The following is a 26105-nucleotide window of genomic DNA, read 5'->3' on the forward strand; positions in this document are numbered from 1 at the left end:
CCTCCTGTCCAACACCCACTTTGGGCCAAACCACAGTAATACTATGTCCTCTTCAACTTCATCAACATAGTAAACCAATAAAGAAATGAGGGCAGCAGTGTTTCTTCGCTTTTCTTTGACCTTTCCAAAGCATTTGACACAGTGTCCCATCAAAAGCTCCTCTCTGAACTTGCAACACAAGGTCTCAATTACCCCTTCCTGTCCTGGTTTCACAGTTATTTATGCAGTCATCAGCAAGCAACTAAATGGCAAAAAAACTTTCAGCATTTCAACCAGTCTCTGTTGGTGTTCCCTAAGGGTCAAAATTCTGGCCCTTTCTATTTAATATTTCCATAAATATACTTCATACTGCTACAACACTTGCCACTCTCGTACAATATGTTGACGATTCACCCCTTATCTGCTTTGCTCCATCCATAGCAAAATTACAGGAAATCACTCAAAAATCATTCACCGACATTCACATTTTGTTAAAAAATTCTAACTTGCTGTTTAACACACACAAAAGAAAATCCTATTTACTTCAAAAGAATACCTTAACCAGAAACATACATTTTATATCACCTCAAGTAATAACACAAAATTGAAACCATAAGCCAGAGTAAACTACTCAAAGTAATAATAGATGACAATCTCAAATTTGATCACCACATACTTCATTTCATCAAGAAAACTCACCAAAAACTTGTCTCCTTCTATAGGGCTAAACACTACCTGACAGATCAAGCAAAGATTACCTTAACAGCAACATAGCTCCTTCTTTCTCTAGTATATGCTTCCTTGTTTTACCAATTTCAACACTACATATAGAAATAAATTAGCCTCCTGCTACTACAAAATAGCTATATTTGCAACCAACCAACCAACCAACCTTATAAAACATAACTCGGATTTGCATTAAAACAAACTGTCTTGAACTCCCAAACCAATTGACATAATCACAACTAACCATTGCCCAAAATCTATTGTACTCTTCAGACAACTGCCCAGCATTACACAATATGCAAAATTGTACTATTCACCCATTACAGAACTTCATTCTAGCAGTAAAGTTTTACTATGTTTCAGTAAAACAGTCAACACTGCTGGACACTCTCTCTTCTCTCATTATGTGTCAAAACTCTAGAATGAAATCTCCACACAGTTAAAACAGCTAGAAAACTTAAATAGTTTCAAAACTTTGCTTAAACGTCACCTGTGCCAAAGATGGCACTGTTCTTCCTGCTTGTAACAGTCTGCTCTCCAGGCCAGTAATCAAGGAGTCTCAATCCTCACCACTGACACCAGTGAGGGATGGCCAGTAGGGACAAAAATGATTCAAACAGTATTTTCAGATCCACCAAGCACAATTTCCCTTAACAGCACACAGGGAGCACACTTCAGACCTGGGGCTGGACTCTTTGTATTTCTGTCACTCTCTCTCTCTCTCTCCAAGCCCAAAACAAGATTCCACACTAACCACTTTGGACTCAGCAATGTGTCCCTGTTCAAATAGCTGATGCACACACTTGGATATTTGATTTTCACACAGACACACACACACACACACACACACACCTGGGGAAGGCTGGCACAGATTTACCAGCTGTGCCCCCTCTGCCCAGACTATAAGAGAATTACGCTGCCACTAGTCAACTCCTCTAAAGCTCTTACAAGGGTACCCAGTTATACTGGATAAAAATTAATACTAATACAAATGGTAGAGTTTGACCAATGCAACAAGGCTTTTAGGAGTGGCCACAGTGTCACTAAAAAAGGAAAAGTACTCTTAAGATGCTAAAAGTATTCTCTAAAAGACCAGCCACAATGAAAGGTATAGAAATATTTAATAATAATAAAATAGAAAACATGAGAATACTGAATATCTAGTTACAGTAAACACCAGAGTTTCAATCACAGGAAATACAAAAAAATAACAAAGTTGGATAGATTCACTCAGATGCAGAAAAACAATACTTAACTAAACTCACTATATTTTCATGACCGATTAAAGAATTAATGTTCCTTGATTACTTACTAAAGCAAGGCAAGATGAAGTGTGTTGAGTTGCTTACTACAGCAAGGTAAGATGAGGTATGTTGAGTTGCTTACTACAACAAGATGAAGAAAGAGGTTGTGTGAGATATCTGTGAGACAGCTTTCCTGTCAGGTTCTAGAAAACAAAGTGCTGCTGCGAGGGTTCTGGAATATCTTTCACTAATATCTAGAAAAATAATTTCAGTGCTAGTTATAGAATGACATCACCTCTGGTCACCTGACTGATATAATACACAGCCAGAGCTTAGCTAAGATCTGTTGCAGCATCTGAAAGTTATAAAACAATTTCAAGAATGTCCACACTTCCATTGTAGCAATTAGTTCACCCTTAAGGACAATATAGTAAGATTCCTAGTCCTGTTTTTTCCCAGACATTTTTGTGTCTGGCTGCAATCAGACCTGTAAGATAAAATCTTTATGGCCTAAGCCAACCCATTTAATTCTCAACCTATTTTTCAAAATTAGCTGGATTGAGATTAACCTCTTCCCTTCCAGAATTCGCTGTTAGAGCATATACATTTAATCAGTTATAATAATACTGTCTGACATACATGTATGTCTTTCCAGCAGAACCCACTGTTGATGGCTTTTTAACACAAGCAACTTTACAAATACACTTTTAACACAAGCATCTGTACATATCAGTGTGGTAGTCAAATGACATAACATTCTTTACAAAACTCCAGCTAGCTATACTGGCATATGTTACACATGCACTGCCCTACTCTCCCTGGCACAAATGACACTACCTCAAATCATCACACTGCTTACCTGGCTAGATTTACTCAGATTACTTTTCTCCAACTCTTTACAGACACTTTGCTTCCAAATCTTTTTGCAGCATATTGCTCCTCCTCATACTGAACTTATTTCCTAAACTCTTACTTTTTCCTCATTTTCTTATGCCCCACCACTAACTACAATTCTTCCTCTGTCCCATTTATCTTCCTGCTGATTTCGATAACTTCTCCTTTCATATCTCTCATCATTTTAAGCTACATTCTACTTGTCTGTCTGTAAATTATTACTAAACTCAAAACCACCCCAGTTTGATATTTTCCCCTTAGCCATCATGCTATAAATACATTGATACTTTATGTTATTTCTCTGTTCAGTAGTTAGCCAGTTTGTTAATTTCTCTCTCGTTTTTGTGTTAAAATGCTGTGTTCACGTAAGAAATATTATAAATATTTAGAAATCATGTAAATAAACTCATTTATACATGTTATTACCCTACAATTATAAATGTACATTATGTTTAACTTAAATGTGGAGATTTTCTTCTCAGGCCTCCGCTGAAAATTGGTTTTGCCCAATCGGGCATTCCACTGTCAACAAAAACAAAGAAATATATATATAGAGAGAGAGATACACACACACATTGTTGGAAATTCCTGTATCTTGGAGAATTTTCCTTTTCCCTGAGGTACAGCAATCATAGAGCTGGTATATACTATGTATCAGTGGGCCCAGGAAGGCTTTCCCCTGGAAAATAAAAAAAAAAAAACTTTCATTGTCTAACAGTGACTTTATCATTTGCTCTTACATATGCCTAATTGCATTTAAATGTTCCTAGTTCTAGGATTCACACTCTCTAGACTTGAGCTTCTGACAGAGCACTCATATTCGTTTCAGTAAAAGAAACATATCATGTACTTTTAGAGTGATATACACAATTTCCTTCTACACTTCATCAAAAAATGTACAACACATACAAATATTCAGATCAGAAATGTATTGCTACGTGGAGATATGTACACTTACGATGTTGGAAGTTCCCCAATGGTTTGGTTAATGGACCGGAACTGCACACTGACTTATTAAATATGTTTAACAGACATGGTTGTGAGCTCTTAGAGCTTTTATTGAAAGACAATGACAAGAAATTTAATGTTTGAAAAGATGCTGTGAGTAGGTTGGATGAGCAGATAAAACAAGACCTCTGTTTTCCAATGAAAGTGAGTGAATATAAAGCTATTTTTGTTAATGTAGACAAGAATATTGTTAACATTAAGGAGAAAAAAAACAAAAAACTTGAGAGAGACAGAAGCCAATATGAACAGGGACAGGCTTACCCCCTGCCCAAAGGTAATTCAGCCAATAATATTGAAGCAGTAGAAATTATTGATGATGGTTCTTTGCATGAGGGAGAAGGAAGGGACAACACTGATGTTTTTCAGGATGACAATGTTAAGTATGAAAGTGCCCCTTTAGGGACCCACCCAGGAGATCAGAGAGAATCTGCAACATGCAATACAATTTCAACAACAACCATTGACCATATTCCATGAGTCCCTGGAATGGTCATGTGAAAGGGAGAGGGGCATTTGGAACAGCGAGGAGGGGGAGAGGGAGGGGAAATGCTGGGAACTGGTAGATACACAGTATGGTGCCACAGGCATAGACACAACCACTTGCAATATAGTGGAAAATGTACACCATGACTTCAAAATATTTAACCTAAGTAGCATACAGGTAATGGAGGAATGGGCCAACCTGTTTCAAAAAGGACTTAATTTTTGTACCTACAAAAAAATGCAAGGGTGGATAGGACACTATTAGATTTCATGGTGTACATGAGGAAACTCAATTTAAGTGTAACAATGAATGGTAATAGCAACAACTACCAGGTTATGAAATGTAAAAAGACCAGTGTATATAAGCCCCCCCATTGCACCCCACTTTGCAGTTGTTTGAGATGATGTGCACCAATGACATCAGAACAATTTATAAACAGAGCAAAGTCCCCAGTTACGATGGCAATTTAACAGAGGCAGACAAAAATTTATTATTTAGTATCACTAATGACAAATCTATCAGGGTGATGAAGCCAGATAAAGAGGGTGGGTTGGTGGTGAAGGATCAGCAGAGATATGTGGATAGTATGTTAAGCCACCTATATGGAGATGGCTATGAGCAGGTGTCAGTTAACCAACTGAATATAGCTTACAGGAACATTGATGTAACTTTGTATGAGTTATTGATGAGTGACCAAATTCAGAAACAAGAATATGAGTTTATGACACAAGCCAACCCCCGAAGATCCACAAGAACACCCCCCCCCCTTAAGACCTATTGTAGATGCAAAAGCTTCGAAGACCCTGATTATAAGTTCATTGACTACCAGTTAAAAGATAGTCTGAAAAAATGTTCCAGTATTATAAAATACTCATGGGACTATCTTAGAAAAATTAGTCAGGATCTTTATTGTGATACTAATATATTGGTGACAATAGATGTGAAGGACCTTTTCAATGTCATACCTCCTCATGAAGGTGTTGAATGGTTTTATGATTCTTTTGTGTAACAACACCCAGTTGTCACACACTGGAATACTCATGTTCAGTACCCTAATGGAATTAATTCCGGAAAATAATTACATCTTATTTGAGGGTCGGTTATTCAGACAAACCTCAGGAGTGGCCATGGGGGCAGCCTGTGCCCCCATGTTCGCAAATATAGTATTGACACAATGGGAACAGAATAAGGTTTTTCCATTGGACGGGTACAGGTTGTACAAATTCTATGGCAGGTACCTGGATGATATCCTGATTATATGGTGGGGGAGGTGGAATAGTCAGGACCAACTTACTGAATTTCTCAAGTTTCTCAACACTAACACTACTTTTTTAAGGTTTACCATGGAAACCAATCCAGAGTACATTAATTACCTAGATATACAGATTAAGAAAATAAGAAAAAAACAAGATTTGAAGAAATTTACATCCACAATATACAGGAAACCGACATATTCAAATGCATTATTGCACTTTGAAAGCATCCACCCCATACATCAAAAAAGATCCCTGGTCAAAGGACAGGGGGTCAGGCTGGCAAGGATGGTGAGTGAGATGGATACATTCTTATGTGAAAGGGATGTCCTTTTGGATATGTTGGTTAGGAGAGGGTAACCAAGGGAATTTGTACTACCAATATTGCAAGAGGTAACCCATAAGAGAATGGCAGGATATCTTTTCCCATTGTTGGGGTTGGGTATAGAGATTGACCCACCAGACGAAGTTAATGGGAACAGAGCAGGACATAATGTGAACAACGAAGACAACACCTTTAATAGAGCAATGATTTTGACGTTTACCCCCCCAGTTTCCACAAATTAAAGACACTCTGTATAAAAATTGTTTTTTGTTAAAAAATGAACAGGTGGGGGATAAGATAGGAGAAAAGCCAATTGCAGTGTATAAGAAGAATACTAGTATTAAGAATATGTTGGAACAGAAGTGGGAGGGGACTGAATCCCAAAATAGTGGTTACACCAAAAAGTGTGGTCACTGTTCCCAGTGTAAATACATACTAGAAGGTGACAGTGTAGTTATACCACAATATGGGACTGTTTGTACTACAATTACTTTTGTGCCCAGAGCACTGTGCCAAGTGTGTGAAAGGTATTATATTGGGAAAACCAAAAACACCTTCAGAACACGGATATACCAGCATGCATATGACATAAATAAAGGTAATAACAATAAGGCATTAGCGAAACATCTTAGTAAATTCCCCATGCATAATTTTAAATTCTTTGTTTTGGAACATATAAAAATAAATGAAAGAGGGGAACCTAGTAATATATTCCTAGAATATAAAGAATTAATGTGTCAGTTGAGAGTGAATGCCACAACCCCCCCCCAGGCTTAATGAGGTTGTATCCCTGTCCAGTTATTTGAAACTAAAACCTGAATTTCACCTATAACAAAGTTTCAAACAGCACTCATACATCTACTGTTATTTTATATATATATGTGTGTGTGTATATATACATATATATATATCATATGTAACATAGGTACTTTTAAGTGTATTTTATGAATGGTCTTGTTTGGAAAACAAAATTATTTGTTTGGATATTTTTAGCATGGTAATACATTTTATAGATGCAATTTTGTATGTACATATATGTGGTATTGCACTTCATTGCTTAGATAGGAAAATGCACTTCTCACTTTACATGTTAGTAGTTGGGGATTCATAGATTAATTGGTTAACTAGATGTATAATTACTTGTAGGTGAGGCTTTATATTGTGCTTTTTACTTTGATGTGTTATTCTGAAGAAGTCACTGTGAAAGGACTGACGAAAGCGCTTAATCCATTAAATATTTTGTTCAGCTCTTACGTGTTTCCTTGCCACTGTGTTTTTTATTTCTTGGTTTTGCACTGAATAGTGGTTTGTGACACTTACGTATGTATTTCTTGGCAGCAGAGATATGATGGCATGCAACTCTAAACTTGCTATTATATTGTAAATGAACTATTTGACATTATGATTGAAGCCAGAAAAGGTATGAAAAATGTTTTTTGTTTACTGAAGGCAGTTAATAATGTTAACACTGACAGAAACAGTGTGAAATTAGGAAACTAAATCTGGGCTAATATGAAACATTTCCATGGTTATGTGCCACAGAAGAATCTTGGTGGCAAACTGGTGGTGTAATAGGAATATCAAAGAATTTGAACATTCGCAATACAAATTTTTTAATAGTGAAACAAGGTAAAGTAGACACACACACACACACCACAATATTTCATTGGATGGATGTTACAAGTCCCTTTTCTACTAGGTGCATCTGTAAATTCCACAAAACCATTTTAATTGCATATCTTCTGTACCATATAGTTGACAAAAGTTAAAAGACTGCTTAATGATGAGGCATACAGGTGTTTAACCGCTGATATGTCTTATGGTTTTACTTTCATGTGTCTATTTCACACATTTTGTAGGTACTGCGCATGTCTCCAGCTGGTGAGATCTCCCTGAAACCCAGAGGGGGTACCTGCAGTGTGGAAGTTCTCTTCTCTCCCAAATGTCGCATTTCCCAGTTTATGGAAGAAGTAATGTTTGAATGTGCTGGTATGTCCCGCTTACTCTTTGTGCTCCGTGGTTGTTGTCAAGGAGTGGAGGTCAGTCTGGATCAGGAGCAGATTCCATTTGGAGCAGTTATTCTTCGCAGCCAAGTCACACGCAGATTATTAATGCAGAACACTGGAGACATTGGCGTAAGGTAATGCATGATGCATCATAACCAGTAACTTTGTATGTATTCTTTTTAGTCCCTCAGTTTTGGGTTTGCCTGAATACTCTGATTTAGTCATTTTTAGAGTAAGATTTGATTTTAAAAACATGTTCTGCACTGATGTTTTCTTATTTGTATTTTATTCAGGCAAAAGAAAAGTAAAGACAGAATACACTAATATATATATATATATATATATATATATATATATATATATATATATATATATATATATATATATATATCAAATAAATATATCCCGGCAACTTAATGACACATGTTGGTGTTGTAAGACTGCTATAATCCTGGGAATGGGAAATATGCCTTTCCCCCATTTTGTGTAGTCACGGAGTTTAAATATTTAAGCAGCAGGGGCTGTGAGGGTGAAGGGAGGTTTGCCCCTGCCAAAAAAAAAAAAAAAGTTATGTATTCACCATAACGGTACATCTTTGTTGTTTATTTTCATTCTTCCTCAACTGCTGAGTTTCAGATTCAGTTCAGCTACTACTTCCAGATCTTTGAATCCATCTCTCGAGCTTTTTCCTTTAACCATAATGCCCCACCAGCCTAACAGACCTGAGGTTGAGTTTGCTGCCCTCAGTAGACCATGGATAACACCTTAAAGAAGTTAAAAATGTATAGATTAAAAGAAGAGAACTGGAGCTCAAATAAGGTACAGTAGTTCCCAAAGTAATATTAGGTCCCTCAAGGAGCAAAGGGTGATTCAAATGTGTATGTTACAGGTGGTTGTAGATATTAGAGCAAATAGTGCAGTACACTGGAAAGCATCTTAAGGACTTGGCTTGGAAATGTTTACTAAAAATGAAAATGATGCACTAAGATAATTCTCACTTCAAAATATCTGACTTTAAGTGATAGGCATTTGATTCCTTTTTAAATCAGCTCAATGAACACAGTGAATATTGGTAAGACATGTTAGAAATTCTTACCTATAGAGTGTTTCATGTCAGCTAAGCTCATTATTTATTTATTTTTTTATCACTGTGTATCCTTTATTTCTGCATCATTTTCTCTATTTTAAAATGTTTTACCTCCATCAGGATTATATCAGTGCAGTATGATTATTACCGTTAATTTTTTTCAAAGTATATTTTATTGATTTTTAGCCACGGTGGTACAGTGGTAGTGTTGCTGCCTCACAGCAAGAGGTTCTCCTGTTCGATTCTTGGCTGGAGTGCCTTCTGTGTGGAGTCTGCATGTCCTCCCCACGGTTGAGTGGCCTCCGAAAGACATGCGTGAATGGGCGTGCCTTTGCTGAAGGTTGGGCGTCAGGCTGGAAACTCGGCACCATAAAAATCTACTGCCAATCATTAGCAAACCGGAGTTCCGCTGTGGCGACCCCTAACCGGGAAAAGACGAAAAAGACAAAAAAGACAAACATATTTTATTGATTTTAAGCACAGATGAATAATAAACTCAGTGTTCATAATACATCTTAGATGAAAAGTACAGATGTGTTCCTGTTGGTGACTCATCACATGTAAATCAAACAAATTATTCTCACTACATGAGAATGTGAGGGTCAAACATTGTTATCACATCTGTTTAGGTTTATAGGTTCTGCTAGTCTGTTGATCTGTGACTTGTGGAAAGAGTAATGGTAGTTGATATCTTTGCAGCATTTTGCATGCTGACTGGGTGATAAGATGAAGAGAATGCAAGTCTTTGTATAGCTTATGCTTGTAAGGGATATGGATTCATTTTGCAATATGGTACATGTTGTAATTTTCTGACCTTTAAAATTATATTGCTACTGACTGCTTTTTCTACCTATGATATGGAGCTTAAGGAAAAGTGATGGACCTTAGAGGGGCTTTGAAAGTTCATTTAGTATCTGTTCTATCAGGGAAGCCCCACCCTCAGATTGAAATTGCAGTAGGCATGGTTTTTGTTTTGGTTGATGTCTTTTGACATTAGAATATAGATAAACTGTAGGAGATCTGGTTCAAGTTGATTTCAAGTTGAAAATTGATTTTGGCCAGTTTTAGAAGCTGTCATTGGGTCAAATATATAAACGATTATAATGTTATTGTTTAATACTAACAGACAACTGTTAGCCTTCACCTAGTTGTAGCTACATAGGATTATCATTTATATGGAAATAATTATAGTGTTATTGTTTAATATTATGGTCTTTAATATTATTTATATCGCTAATGTTCAACTAGCTGCAGCTAAACAGAATAATCAATTGTGTGACTAGTGTGCTCAATTTATTTTGCTGGGCTTAGGTTTTTGGAGAATATTATGAATATTTTGAGCTTCTAAGATTTTGAATTTGAAAGATTATAACTTCTTCTTTTTCTTTCGGCTGTTCCCATTAGGGGTCGCCACAACGGATCATCTGTTTCCATTTCTTGGAAAGCTCACACCAGGTGTAGTGCAGCAGGTGAAAATATAATCCAAATACAAACGAAATGCAGCAAACAGCAATAATGCAGCAAGCAGAGATAAATCCAACTTTGAACTCCAAGTTTAATCCAAATTGTTGCATTACGTTTGTATTTGGATTGTATTTTCGCCTGCTGCACTACACCTAGTGTGAGCTTTTCTGTGGATTTACTGGTTCGTTGTTTTCATTTTCTGTTCCTGTTTCCACTTCTTCCTGTCCTCTGCATCTTGCTCTGTCACACCAACCACCCGCATGTCCTCTCTCACCACATCCATAAACCTTATCTTAGCCCTTCCTCTTTTCCTCTTACTTGGCAGCTTCATCCTTAGCATCCTTTTCCCAATATACCCAGCATCCCTCCTCAGCACATATCCAAACCAACGCAATCTCGCCTCTCTGGCTTTGTCTCCAATCCGTCCAACCTGGGCTGACCCACTAATATACCTATTGCTAATCCTGTCTGCCCTCGTCACACCCAGTGCAAATCTTAACATCTTTAACTCTGCCACATCCAGCTCTGACTCCTGCCTTTTTGTCAATGCCGCTGTCTCCAACCCATATAACATAGCTGGTCTCACTACTCTCTTGTAGACCTTCCCTTTCACTCTTACTGGTACTCGTCTGTCACAAATCACTCCTGACACTCTTCTCCACCCACTCCACCCTGCCTGTACTCTCTTCTTCACCTCTCTTCCACACTTGCCATTACTCCGAACTGCTGATCCCAAGTATTTAAACTCATCCACCTTCATCAACTCTACCACCTGCATCCTCACCATTCCTCTATCCTCCCTCTCATTCACACACATATATTCTGTCTTAGTCCTGCTGACCTTCATTCCTATCCTTTCTAGAGCATATCTCCATCTCTCCAGGGTCTCCTCAACTTATTCCCTACTCTCACTACATATCAGAATGTCATCTGCAAACATCATAGTCCACGGGGACTCCTGTCTTATCTCATCTGTCAACCTGTCCATCACCACTGCAAATAAGAAAGGGCTCAGAACTGATCCTTGATGTAATCCCACCTCCACCTTAAATGCATCTGTAACTCCCACTGCAGATTTCACCTCTGTCACACTACCCTTGTACATATCCTGTACCACTCTTACATACTTCTCTGCCACTCCCAACTTCCTCATACAATACCACAACTCCTCTCTAGGCACCCTGTCATATGCTTTCTCTAAGTCCACAAAGACACAATTCAACTCCTTCTGACCTTCTCTGTACTTCTCCATCAACACTCTCAGAGCAAACATCGCATCTGTAGTAGTCTTTCCTGGCATGAAACCATACTGCTGATCACTAATCATCACCTCCCTTCTTAACCTAGCTTTGACTACTCTTTCCCATAATTTCATACTGTGACTGATCAGTTTTATCCCTCTATAGTTACTACAGCTCTGCACATCACCCTTATTCTTAAAAATCGGTACCAAAATACTTTTTCTCCACTCCTCAGGCATCCTCTCACTTTCCAAGATTTCATTAAACAATGTGGTTAAAAATTCCACTGCCATTTCTCCTAAACACCTCCAAGCTTCCACAGGTATGTCATTTGGACCAACAGCCTTTCCATTCTTCGTCCTCTTCATAGCTGTCCTTACTTCCTCTATGCTAATCCGTTATTATAACTACTTTATTATTAAGAATTCTATAGCACTTTTCAAATTTGATCTTAGTTCCAAGAGAGTGACTTTAATTTTTAAAATCCATGATACAATAATTAGATCAAGACATATAAGTTGGTATGTTGCTGAAATGGTAGATGTTCTGTAGTCCTATCTCACCTTCATTCTTACATATGGGATCAGAGTCGATCATCGGTTCCGACTCGGCCTATTTACAAGCTGGAAGTCTTCTAGTTGGCTCGTGGCTAGGTAGGTATCCCACGGTGCACCAGTACAATCCCCAGATCTCGTTTGCCACGTCGACGAGTTCAGTTGTGCTTTTCTTTGGCTCTGGCTAAGTTTTGCAATTTAGAATAGTTAGTCTTTATACTTGGGCCATTTGGTGCAATCTTTGGCCTTTTGGCCTTTTTTGGCTTCTTAGTATTGGTATCCTGTGTGCTGGTGTTCGTGTTTCTTAATAGACTTAGTATTTGTAGGTGCCTTTTGCGCTCTGTTAGACTGTGTATTTGTTAGTTAGTAGGCATGTCAGTTTTTTGCGGATTTCCACTTGCTTCATTGGTTACTGTTGTTAACAGAACTAGGTTCTGTTTCTCTGTTTGAGTGTGTGAACTTCTCTACTTACTGTAACTCTCTAGGTCTATTTTAGTTAGAAGACCTAGTTTCTCCATTTCCCTTCCTGCCCGGGCTAGGCCTGTTTAAGTTAGAGGACCTAGTCCTCGTGGTGTCTTTCTCTTTCCTGCAGGGCTAGACCCATTTAAATAAGAGGACCTAGTCCTCCCTCTCCTCCTTTCTCTCTGTGTGTGTGTGTGTGTGTGTGTGTGTGTGTGTGTGTGTGTGTGTGTGTGTGTGTGTGCTCTGCTCTGTAAGAATGTCTAAAGAGAGTAAGGAACATAAGCCATCTGGCTTTAAGAAATGTATTAAATGCTCACAGAAGATGTCTATAATGGATGGCCACAGTAACTGCATTTACTGTTTCAGTGCTAGGGTGCCACTCTTTCAGTACTAGGGTGTTGCAAGAAAGAAAAAATAAGCTCATCCTAAATGGTCTTCTTAAACCTTCCTTTGAGGAAGATCTGGCTAGCCTTTTCTCCTCTTCTAAATCTACAAAGGAAAAGTCTAAGTTCTCTAAGAGGCCCTCCCCGGCACCGGCTGGTGTCTCGGAGCCAGCTCTTAAAATCACCAAATCGGATAAGTCGACTGTTTCATCGGCTACATAGAGTTCGGTGCTGACTGAAAGCAGTACTGTGATTACAGGGTCGGTTCCAAGTATTTTGGAGCCGACCGCTGAGACCATTTCATGGAGCCGGTCTCCCCTATATTGAAGTCTCCAATACTGCAGAGATCCCCCTCTCCTACTCTGTCATCCAGGTCTTACAGGAGCTTATTGGAAGAAGATGTGGAGACGGTAGTGCTGAGACTGTTGAAGTCATCTGCCTTACCTAAATTGCTGTTGGCCACTTGAGTCCATTAAGCCCCCTTCGATCATTCCTCCGAGCCATGCTGGTCTTTTGCAGCCGGAGTGTTTGGTACCATGGTGGAACCTTCAGCTCCAGCTCCCCCGTGGCTGTTTCGGAGCCGAGTTCTGCTCCGACACTCTCGGCGCCATCCATAGTGTCTAGGAGCCAAAGATCCCCGGACGGCCCCGACAGGGATGCTTGGAACCGGAATTCTTCAGTTCCGAGACTTTCTCTTGGCGTGTTGGCTAGGGTGAGTTCGGATCCTATGTCTATCTCTGAGCCGATGGAATCTTTGGCCTCCTCTGAGCCAGGGAGGTCTTCGGTGCCGGAGTGGTCAGCATTCGAGATGATGAGGAGTGTGCTGTCCCGATCATCAGCTCCTACCAGGGGTACTGACACTCTTCCCCCTAAGGCACCTACTTCTGTCTCAACTCCTACTCTCTCCTTGGACAGCAGAAATCCTCATCCTCAGGAGCCACTGGCTGGTGGCCCCCACTCTTCTGAGACCTCCCTGGAATATCCTTCTGAGGAGCCTCCATGGAAGAGAACATGTAGGAAGAAGCATGTAGACTTCCAGGATGAGTCTCTGACCTCTGACAGTGACCTCAAGGAGTCAGAAGGGTCCTCCAAGTCATCCTCTGATGATGTCTCCTTCGTAGACATCCTGGAAATCCTTAAACAGAGGTGCAGCTGGCCCACTGTCACCCCTTCTGATGAGGAGTCAGTGTACCTGAAGGCTTTTGGGTCTCAACCTTCAGCCTCTTGGGTGTCTCCACCCTTCAACGAACTGATGGAGCTAGTTAGTCGAAAGGTGTGGGATACTCCAGATGTCGTGGAGCCAGTCCCCAGGAGACCAAATAAGTTTCTCTCTGCACCCCCCAGAAAAGGATTTTTTGTCTAAAGGTGTTCCCGTAGATGCCATGGTGGTGACGGCGGCCACTAAGAAGGAGCTAGCTGAGACTTCTTAAAGAAGGATACCAATGCCTTCTACAAGCATTTGACTTTATGTCCTAGTATGCAGCTTAAGTTTTTAGTTTTGGAACAAGTTGTGCAGGATCAGAGAGGGGGTGACTGGGAAACACTCCTTGAGTACAAAGAACTTTTGTGGCAATTAAAACTTAATGCCTCAAAATCTCCTGGACTCAATGATAACGTTAGCATTACCAGTGTTCTTAGACTAAGAAGAGCCAGACTATAAGCCAAGCACACACTGATTATTTATATATTTTAAAGGAATCGGGCATGTTATGGGCTTGAGGCTAATGTTCAATGTTTATATGCATTTAGTAGGGCTATGTATTGGTTACACTTATTTATTTGGTAGCTACAGAAAATTATATTAACTTAATGAAATGTGGTTTTCTGATTTATATAAAAAACTTTTCAAAATGTTTTCAACATTAGTATTAGTTTTTGTAGATTCAATGTGATGTATAGTTCTTTAAGAAAAACGCCACTAAATTGAAGTGCTTTAATTAATTGATTGATTAGAAATCATGTGATCTATTGTAAGTATATATTAAGACACTGTTTTAAACTTTTTTTATCTTGATAAAGCCTGGTAGGAACCAGGCGAAAGCGCTTGATTTTATTACGTGTTTTTATTGCATTTTGCCTTTATTAAAGTTTGCATATCTGAAGTACTACCGCTGGTTGATGTTCCTTTGCCTTTGGAATTACTTTGGTTTTTTGGTTCCTGGTCTGTGACTTTCTACTATTTTATTTTGTTCCCGTAGATGCCATGGTGGTGACGGCGGCCACTAAGAAGGAGCTAGCTGAGACTTCTTCTGTTCATCTGCCAAATAAGGAGTCTCGAACGATGGACAGATACGGAAAGCATATCTTTTCTTCAGCGGCATTTACCCTTAGATCGCTGAACTACCTTACTCACTTCACGAGGCTTCAGAGAGATCTCCTTAAAGAGTTAGGAGATTCTCTACAAGGTACACATACTGAGGGAGTCCCTGACAAGGTGTCTGCCCAGTTGTCCACCTTGAACTCTATCGTCAACTCTTCCATGCAGTTTATTTCGTATGCAGCCGATGGAGCGAGTAGAGCAGCGGGTTCAGGAATTTCCCTAAGTGTCATTCCTGGATGCGTTTGTGTAACTTTGCGGAACCATTCAAGTCTACCTTTACCAACGCCCCCTTCGACAATTCCTCATTGTTTGGACCCAAGGTAAAGGACACTCTCACCTGGTGCGAGCAAGAAGGAAAAACATTCTCTGCCATGGGAGTACATTGTACTGTTCCCTCTAAACCATACCCTAAGGGTCAGAGGGGGCAATAAAATGTGGTTTAAGAAGTCCCAGAGGTTTTTCCAGGATGCACAGGGTGACTCCTCCTTCAGAGGCAGAGGAGGAGTAAGAAATGGTAGACTTCACCCTAGAGGCAGGGGCGGTCTGCAAAACTAGGGAGGTCGCGATTCCTTTCGGGGCCGGCCTTACCAGTGCTCCTGATGTGGGGCCCGACTGTCCTTCTCTGGGTCGGTCGGGGGTCGCATATCTTTGTATCCAGAAGCCTGGCTGGGTATCACTCAAGACAAGTGGGTACAAAGAATTATTAACAGAGGTTATGTCATACCCTTTTCTCTTCCACCTTTTGTTCCCAAGAGGATCCCGGATGTTAAACCCAATCACAGGGATCAGGCAACTGTGGAGGTCAACAAGTTGCTGTCAAAAAGAGTCATCCAAACTGTCCCAGCAGACCAAATAGGACCCGGAACTTACTCCAGATTCTTTTTAGTGCCAAAACATACAGGGGACTGGAGGCCCATTTTGGACCTCAGCAGATTGAACAAATCAGTAAAGAAGGACAAGTTCCGGATGGTGACACTGCAGTCTATACTCCAGTTCTTAGGGAAAGATAATTGGATGTGCTCAATAGATCTCCAAGATGCCTACTACCACATAAAAATGGCCAGGGCATCGAGGAGTCATCTACGCTTCTGGCTGGGAGCCACTCATTACCTGTTTCGTGCTCTGCCCTTTGGTCTCACCACAGCCCCCCAGGGTGTTCACCAAATGTATGGCAGTAGGGAGAGCTCACCTGAGATGTCGAGATTCCAGGTGTTTCGGTATCTGGACGACTGGCTCTTGACTGCCCCCAACAGGCATCTACGTCGGACCAGGGATGCTACTATTCACCTTTGTGCCCATATATTTGTGCCTCTATAAATTGGGAAAAATCTGCCTTATTGCCTTCTCAATCTGTGATTTTTATAGGTGCAGAGATAGACACAGTAGACATTTTGGCTCGTCTTCCTGCCGAAAGGGCACAGAATCTGGTTCTTCTAATTTGGCATTTTCTCCCCTTACGAAAGGTCAAAGCCAAGACTATTCTGCAGCTTCTAGGGACCATGGCTTCCACCATATTACTAGTGCCACTAGCCAGGCTACACATGAGAATTCTTCAGTGGCTGCTGTCATCCCAATGGTCGTTTCAGCACCTACCATTATCTCATCACATTCTGCTGACAGAATCTTGCAAGAAGGACCTCCTTTGGTGGACACTTCCCAATCAGTTAACAACGGGCACTTTCTTTGTTCCTCACCAACCCATTGCCACTGTGACCACGGATGCCTCACAGATAGGGTGGGGGTCATTATCTTGGCAGGACTGTCCAAGGCAGATGGCAAGATCATGAGGCTCACCTGCATATCAACATTCTAGAGATGAGGACGGTGCTCCTGGCATTGCAAGCACTCCACAACCTTCTGCCTCTGAGGACTATTGCAATACAATCAGACAACATGTCAGTAATATGGTATATCAACAAACAGGGTGGAACCAGATCTTACCACTCTGTTGAGAGGCCATGCGAGTTTGGAAATGGGCGATATCTTCCCAGCATTTTCTGGTGACAACACACATTCCAGGGACAACCAACGTGATAGCCGACAAGCTCAGCTGGGCAATCCTGATGCCTCATGAGTCATCTCTGAAACAGGAAACAGCAGAACAGATTTTCCACAGATGAAGACAGCCTTGCTGCGACCCCTTTGCCAGCCCAATCAGTGCCAAATGCAGCAGCTACTTCTCCCTCATCCCCCCTCTGGGGTAGTCACCGAGAGATGCACTTGTTCACGATTGGCCCCTGGGTCTCCTGTATGCTTATCCTCCCTTTCCTTTCATCCCAAGGTTATTCAGAAAGCAAAATGGCTGGGAAGCAAACTTATCCTCATTGCTCCTTACTGGCCTCATCAGGTTTGGTTCCCCTTTCTCTGGCCTCTTCTCCTAGACGAACCTGTTGACTCACATGTCAGGTTTGCTTCACCCCTCCGTACACACCCTCAGTTTGACAGCGTGCCTGCTCCAGTTCCATCCCTAGTCAAGCTTCATGACTTCTCACCCTCCGTGACTCATATCCTTACATCTTCTCATAAACCTTCCACTAGGAGACTATATTCCAGTACATGGAGAAGATTCTCTATCTGGGTGGAGAAAATGAATGTTGACCCCTTACACTGCCTCCATTCCAGTGGTTTTGGAATTCCTGTCTGAGCTTTTTCACCAGGGATCTGTGGCTGCCATTATCAGAGTTCAATTGGCAGCAATTTCTAATTTTCATCTAGGCTTTCAAGATTCTAATCTGATGTCACATAGGCTGTGCAAAACTTTCCTTAAAGGTGCCATTTTGTTAAGACCCCCCTTTCAAGAACATGTTGCCTCATAGGATTTAAATTTTGTGTTATCCAAATTAGCTTCTCTGCCTTTTGAGCCTTCTCATTCATCCTCTTTGAAATTCCTGTCTTGGAAAACTTTGTTTCTGGTGGCTATCACATCGGCCAGACGGGTGTCAGAGTTGCAAGCATTGTCTGTAAAACCCCCTTACCTGATTTTTCACAAAGACAGGGTGTCCCTTTGTACTAATCCCTCCTTTGTCCCCAAGGTCTGTTCCCATGCCACTTTGAATCAATCCATAGAACTTCCGGTGTTCTTTCCAAATCATTGCAATGCAGCTGTATACAGGTTTCATCAGCTGGATGTATATAGAATTACGTTTTTATTTGCACCGGACTAAGGAAATCAGGAAATCAGATCAATTATTTGTTTCCTTCTCCGAATCCAGGTCAGGCTTACCAGTTTCCAAAGTAACACTCTCTAGTTGGATTTCTAGCTGTATAGCTTACATTTACAACTCTGAGGGTAGACCTTTACCCTTTAAAATCAAGGCTCACTCTACCAGATCTCAGTCTACCTCTGCAACCTTTCAAGCCAGCGTTCCACTTGATAATATTTGTGCAGCAGCAGTGTGGGCTACCCCTCACACTTGTATTACTCATTACAAATTGGATTTAACCTCCAGGGGTAGAGAATCATTTGGTTCCACTGTACTCAGAAGTATTTTTCCTTGAGCCACCCAAGAATAAGGCGCTAGGGACGCTGTCCCATATGTAAGAATGAAGGTGAGATAGGACTGCAGAACATAAAGAAGTTATGTACTCACCATAACGTTCCATGTTTGTAGTCCATCTCACCCTTCATTTTTATGAACCCACCCTCCTACCCCCATGCTGGAAGTACCTGGAGACAGAAAAATATTATCTTTTTTTATGGAGACCTTTTAGTATTGGCCTCTTTTGTATATTTGTTATTATCTCTCCTAGTTAGCAGCAAACAAGATCTGGGGATTGTACTAGTGCACCATGGGATACCTACCTAGCCACGAGCCAACCAGAAGACTTCCAGCTTGTAAATAGGCCGAGTCGGGGCCGAGGATCAGCTCCAATCCCATATGTAAGAATGAAGGGTGAGATGGACTGCAAACATGGAACGTTATGGTGAGTACATAACTTCTTTTTCTGCAAAGATGTTGTCAAGGGAAAACTGAACAGGCATGGTTGTTGTCTGCAGGGTAGAGTTCAAAGACGTCTATGTGTGATGGTGCAGTCTAATACTGATGCACAACATATTCTCTAAAATATTCAGATTGAGTTATGCATCCAGAACTGTAATGGAATGTATAAATTTGAAAGTCTGTCTTTCTGTATTTACTAAACAAGATATAATATTCCATTTTTTCTTCTGAATGTAGGGGTTTGTGGATGAATGGATCAATGGACTTGAAAAGGAAGGGAGGAAGGCCATGTCTGGTATTATGGTATAAGAAACTGATGTTAGACAGAGCAATTATTTGTTATGTATGCATCACAAAAAGGAGGTATTATCTGTGTCATATTTCAGGATGCTGTTATATTATACTGAGATGATATTTTGACCACCCACAAGGTCATTTTGCACGTGTCTGTTACTATTGAAGACTGGATTCATAAGTACATGATTGTAAATGTTTTCTCTTTCATTTTAAGATGATGATAAAGGTGATTAAAAAAGTAACTGATTCCGATATGTACAACCCTCTTGGAAATTACAAAAAGAACTTAGGAACACTGGCCAGTTGATTGCTTTTTTTTCATTGGGGGGATGTAATCCTTTTTGACTCCAGATACCAGTCCTATGTAAGTTTTTTGGGGGGTTTATGCAGGGTATCTGTATGTAATTGTTGTACACAGAGACTTGGATAAATTTTACATCCTTCATTTTCCTTGGTACAGTAGATTATCCCTTATTGGTACAACAGTTTGCCTAGCACACATTTTGAGTGATTAATATGGAAATGTTGCCTATAGTGTTCGCTGATCATGCTGCATTGAAGTTCAAGGTTATGAGGCCATGAAGGATGTTACATTATTCCTGGTAAATAGACAGTTTCCTTTGTGAGTTTAAAGAACCCTCTGAATAATTTTCTAAAATCAGTGTTGCATGGGCTGGGCTTAACCCAGACGGAAATTAAGCTTTTGGTTTGCAATAGGATTTCTTTATAACTGAACCCAAGACAGAGTTAACTCAGAATGCTGTCATCAGAAAACAAATCTCAGGTGTGATACTTGGAGCTTACCAGGATTTGTTTGTTGAGTTACAATCCTGGGTAGAGCAGGGTGAGTTAGAAACTGATGCCGTAGTACACCAAGCAAAAGGTACCATGTCACAAACAATTAATAAGGAAGTGGAATGAAATATAGCACACAATAGCTAAACAGTTGTTAACCATGAAGCTCAGTCATTAGCAGGTAGTCCAAAAGGTTTCTTAGGTCAGGAACTGTAAGAATGGAAGAATGAAAAACTTAACTGGAAGGCTTGCTAATCAAATTTCTGCTTCATTGTCACTGAGGACCCTTTACATATGCATGGTCTGAAAAGGAACTTAAAATTTGTGATTTTCTAGATTTTTGTGTCAAATCAGTGTGGATTGAAGTGGGAATTAAATTCACTAAACAGTGACAGACATTTCAGTTTGAGTATACATCCTTCAAGTAATGCATGGTAATACAAGATCTTTCATTGTACCAGTTTCTTAGTTTATGACAGTAATATTTAAAATGTATCCCTGTTTTGGGGCTTTGTCAACCCATTATGTTTTGTTTTGTTCAGGTTTTTGGTGTTATGAGTTTGAAAGCTATGGACTGATGCCACAGTGCAGTACAAACAGGAGAAAAGCTCAAAAGACTGACATGCTGAATGATGCCTTTGATATTGTTACCAACTCTAAGGCGGTAGTGCACTGCATTTAGAAAATGAATTATTATATTTGGTGGTACTGAAGTGTTCACGTGGCTGAATGCTTCATTTTGGTGATTGCACATACTGGGAAATGTTACTGAAGGGTGATTTGGCGAACCATTTCATTTTGCTGACTGTGCAGACGTGGACCTACTAATGAAGCTGTTGCTTGGGAACATAATTCATTTGTGTTTCAGGGAAGTGCTGGGTAAAATAATTTGTTGTGTCATTTTGCTGCTTGTGCATACACAGCACCAACAACTGAAGGGGTTACTTGGGAAAATAAGTCAGTAGTGTGTCTGGGAAAAAGCTTCTGCATAATTGGACAATCCATTTTGCCATTTTATTGTCCTAGTAGCTGGCTGTATTATAGTGCTAATTCACTAACTTACTAGCATGGTGCCATGACCTGTTCTCTGATCTGATCTAGTTGTTAGAACATTGTAGTACAAATACAGTGTAAAAGGCATAGGTTATCTTTGACTCAGGTTTGAGAGATTGTTATGATTTTTTTTAATGTATTCACCTTTTAAGTGTGTACTTGAATTAAGTGGGAACAAATGAAATGAGACTGGAATGAATGAACAGGTGCTGGTCTCTCCTATATTGGTCAAGTATTTGTGTACTTCTCAGTATGAATTCTGCCCATGCTGCAGAATCATTTCTTAGAGCTGTATCCAAATAGTGTCTTCAGGAGCACTGTTGATAAATAACAGTCTGTGGGAATGTTGGAATGCTGGATAACAGTGCTGATAAATATATTCAGAAGTTCTGCACGTATATTCTGATTCTCCTGACTAATATCACATGAGACAGTCTTTCTTTCTACTGAATAATGCTGGATATCTGACCTGACTTGTATACATGTATAAGAGGGTAGGCGTAAGAAAAAGTTAGAAGAGGGTGAACAAAAGGCCTCAGATTACTTAAGGAGATTGGGGGAAGACACTTTATCGTAGATGTTTTTTTCTGGGGGGAGGATCATATGTGCTTACACAGATATGTGTGCATCAGTTGTGTATACCATTGGCTGTCTTTCTTGGGTAAAGATAAGGAAACAACACCCTGAAAAAAATTATTATGTTGAATTTGTTATTTCAGAGTTATGCCAGTCTGACATTACAGCAGTGTACAGAAACTGTCTGTCATTTAGTGGTAGCAGTGAGGAAGTAACCTGCAGATATGTGTGACAGCATATCTGTGTTTAACGGCAGCAACTTGAAAAAAATATATAGTGGACTTATACCTTCATTTTCACAAGCATTGTCTTCTCAACTTCTGGTGAACTGCTAATATGAGAGCTTTGAACATGCTTATTATTTATTTATTTACTTTATGTTTACCGGACCACTGCACTGTTCTCAATGGACCATTTGCAGGCACAGCCCAGGTGAATAGGATCACATAATACATGTTCATAAGACATGAACAAAACATATTCTCAGATACGAGGGTATGATGGAAAAAAAACGTATGTATTTGCAGACACAAGAACAAGCTATAACATTTAGGTCAAGAGACAGTACTGAGTATGTGGTCAAAAAACATGCTTGGGTGGGATGAAAGGCTTAGTGAGATATATTATATTATTGATTTCTGGCATTGCTCAATGAGATATTTTGGACAATATTTCTGCCTTTTTCACTTCTGTGTCTTATTCTGACCAGAGGGATGGTTAGGTGAGATAAAATGAAGTACTACTTTTGGAGTAATTCTTACATGGATTAACCAGATAATTTAGATGTTTCTGACTTAGTTATTTCTGTTTCTGATTCCACTCAGTTGTTGACTCTGCGAGATAAATGTTATTACTTGCACAGTAGTTCCATCATGGACCAACCATATATTTTGGGCAATATTCATGACTCTGTCAGTCATGTGTGGAATTTAGTTGAGAGGAATGGTGCAGTAATATATATAAGTGTTATACTGCTTTTACTGACTTACTCTGGTCTTCTCCTAACAGATGGTAGTGAGCCCATGTTACATAACACCTGAACCATAATGAATGCCTACTCAACAGGTTTTGTGCAGCAATTATCACCTTTGTCTGAACATGCAGAACCTTGCACTAATGAAATGCAGGTGATTATCACATTTTAACAATAACTACAGTTACAGTATAACACTCAGTCATTCTAACATGTCAGGTAAAAATCTCAGCAGCTGCCACTATTATTCACATAAGTAGACGTTGTTATCACATTGATTAATGCACAAGCCAAATTTGGGTTTCTGTCTATGTGGAGTCATTTTCAAGCCCCCCCCCCCCACCAGTTTCTTACTGTCATTTTTATAATTTTTTTATATTTTAAGATACACATTATGTACCCATTGTGGTTACATGGCTCATATTTTGTGAACTTCTGCAATTAAACATCGTATCATGTAGTAATTTTCTGTTATCACACAGTCACTATATAGTGTTCTGGTGTGTTGCTTTTCAACTCCCTCTGTGCAGGTATATAACATCAGAATGTTCTGTACTGTTGTGTTTTTCAGCTGTAATTTTAAGTGGAAAGCAACATGTCCCCCAATGAAGATGCCATCTGTTGAGGAGAAATCAAGCAACATTTACCTTTTGGGTGAGGACACTGATGGTTGTAGCAGTGGTTCAGACATGGGTATGGACCTTGAGCCACAACATAGGTTTATAGGTATGTACTAGGCTAATGGCCCTGGAGCCTTTACAAGCCTAGCCCATAGAAGTGCCCTGGCATTGTGCCACCCATCGTTAGTTCCCAGTGCCTCTATCAAGTAGAGCCACTGGAGTGATCCCTGGGGTGAACTTTCTGTTATCCATCCACTCATCAAGATTTCTCTTGAAGAGGGACAGCGAGGTGCTCTTCTTGACATGTATGGGAAATCTGTTCCAGAGCATGAACAGTCTCTGGGTGAGGAACCTGGCCCTCCAGCATGTTCTGTTGATTGTGGTAATGAGGTTGAGGTGTCTGGAGCATGTGGTGCAGAGGGATTGGGATTTCTTTAGATGTAACATTTCTAACAGAGCTGGGTCAGACATGGCTTTGCAAGTCAAACAGAGATTGCCTCTATATAGGTGATATGAGACAGAGAATAGCTGGAGTCTTTTGAGTCTGTTCGTATAGGACGTGTTTAACACCTAGAATCCTCTTCGTGAGATACTTCTGTGACCTCTCCAGCTATTGCAGCTGCCTAGTGAGGTACATGCCAAATGGGGCATTATACTCGATGACTGGTCTAATGAGGGAAGAGTAGAGAGAGACAAGGACCTCTTTCTTCCTTGATGCAAAACCCTTGGTAATGAGATATGCCACATAGGAGGACTTTCTGACCACAGTGGCAATGTGGTGGTCAAAGGAGAGGTTGCTGTCAACCTGCATTTCCAGATCTGTTATAATGCCTCAATCAGAAATGAGAAGGGGTGTTCAATCTAATGCATTGGCTAAGCATATAGCTGATAATGATACTGAGCATACTTTTAAATTTAGAGTTGTTAGGGTGATCAATAAGAACATCGGGGGGTTGACATGAATAATATTCTTGAAAATACTGAATATTCATGGATTATAAGGTTACAAACAGATGTATACCCTGGCATAAATAGTGCAGTGAGTTTGAAACCAGTATTATGCAAGAAACAACAGAAGCTGCATTAAGTATCTTAGTTACAATTTCTGTGTATGTGTATTTTTATTGGCTGACTGTGTCACATGTTTTATGTCGTTTACTAAAGTAAATGGAGTTTTTTTAATTGATTTATATGAGCACTGAGGAAGGGGAAACCCAAAATCTTTGCTACTGTTATTTTCGTTGTAGATATTTGTTGTTTTAATTAAAAGTGTAGAACGTTTCTGTGGTTCTTTTTTTCATGTTTGGATTCGTTTATTGAACACAGTTAACTGCAGTGGATTTGTTTTTACTAATTTTTACTCTTATGGGATGTGGCCATAGTCAATGCTTTCATTATATTTCGAGAATGTAACAGCCACCAGCAACTGTCATGCTCTGGATGCGCTATTCCAGCAACACAGTTACAGTTTCGAAGGAAGTTAGGCTTGACTCTCCTTGCCAGTTACAAGAAGAGGAAAAGATGCACTGAGATTACTGTCCCAGAGCCCATGAGCCGATTTGAGCATGGCAAACACTTTCCGGTGAAATGGCAGAAGTAAGATGCAGAAACTGTGCCAGGAAGTGTAAAAATGCTGAAACATCATGGGGATGCCCGACTTGCAAGATCAACCTGTGTGTTGAATCCTTCACTGAGTACCATGGCCATACAGGTGTTGTGCATTGCTGACAGCAGGAAAGGCACATTATGTGATGTACAAGAGAAATCAAGATGTGTATTTCTATGGCACTGGTAAACTTGGAGACCCTTCAGCTGGGCACTGAATACTGTGTGCATCAGTGGGTGTCACACCTAAACACCAGGAATCTTAGGATCATCTTGGTTGGCAGTGGGGAACTTGGTGGCTCTTCAGCTCAGTCCCACTGTGCTGCTTTCCTGGATATGCATTGTTTCAAGGGTGCCACTCTGATCCCTTCAGTCCCTCCCTGAAAGGCCACCTGCAAAAAGAAAAAGTTTGGGTACATCTTTTTTTTTTCTCATGTGCTCTTTCTGTTGCTCTCCAGTCACTCTCCCTCTCCTCTGGTATAGTAGATGTATGCAGGTCAGGGCAAGAAACATTACATTACATTATTTCCGCCTTGATTCCTTATGTCCATTGTTGAATGGACATATGTAAATAGAAAAGGCAGAGGTAAGGCAGACTGCTGGCACTGAAGGAGGTCGTGAGGCAGTAGTGGTATCAGCAGTCTGAGTGGGTAGCCAGCACAGGTATCAGGCACATCAGATGCCCTCAAGTGTCACTGAAGTCCCATGCCTGTCCTGTGTTCATTAGTGGAGTGGCGGTCCTTATCCTGCCTTTTCTCTTTACATGTGCCCTTTCTGTAGCCTCTTGTCAGTTTCCATTCATGCAGTATTTCAAC

General features: G+C 40.2%; 1 protein-coding gene across 1 annotated transcript in view; it reads left to right on the plus strand.

Moving 5' to 3' along the window:
• The window catches only part of HYDIN (HYDIN axonemal central pair apparatus protein), a 6673197-nt gene that overhangs the window by 6068998 nt on the left and 578094 nt on the right, over nt 1-26105 (plus strand). The window contains exon 78 of the mRNA XM_044079523.1: nt 7773-8053. Within this exon, the coding sequence (XP_043935458.1) occupies nt 7773-8053 (281 nt within the window). The remainder of the gene's footprint in view (nt 1-7772; nt 8054-26105) is intronic.

Source organism: Protopterus annectens, chromosome 8.part0 (genome assembly GCF_019279795.1).
Source record: "Protopterus annectens isolate FY-2018-M chromosome 8.part0, PAN1.0, whole genome shotgun sequence".
NCBI lineage: Eukaryota > Metazoa > Chordata > Ceratodontiformes > Protopteridae > Protopterus > Protopterus annectens.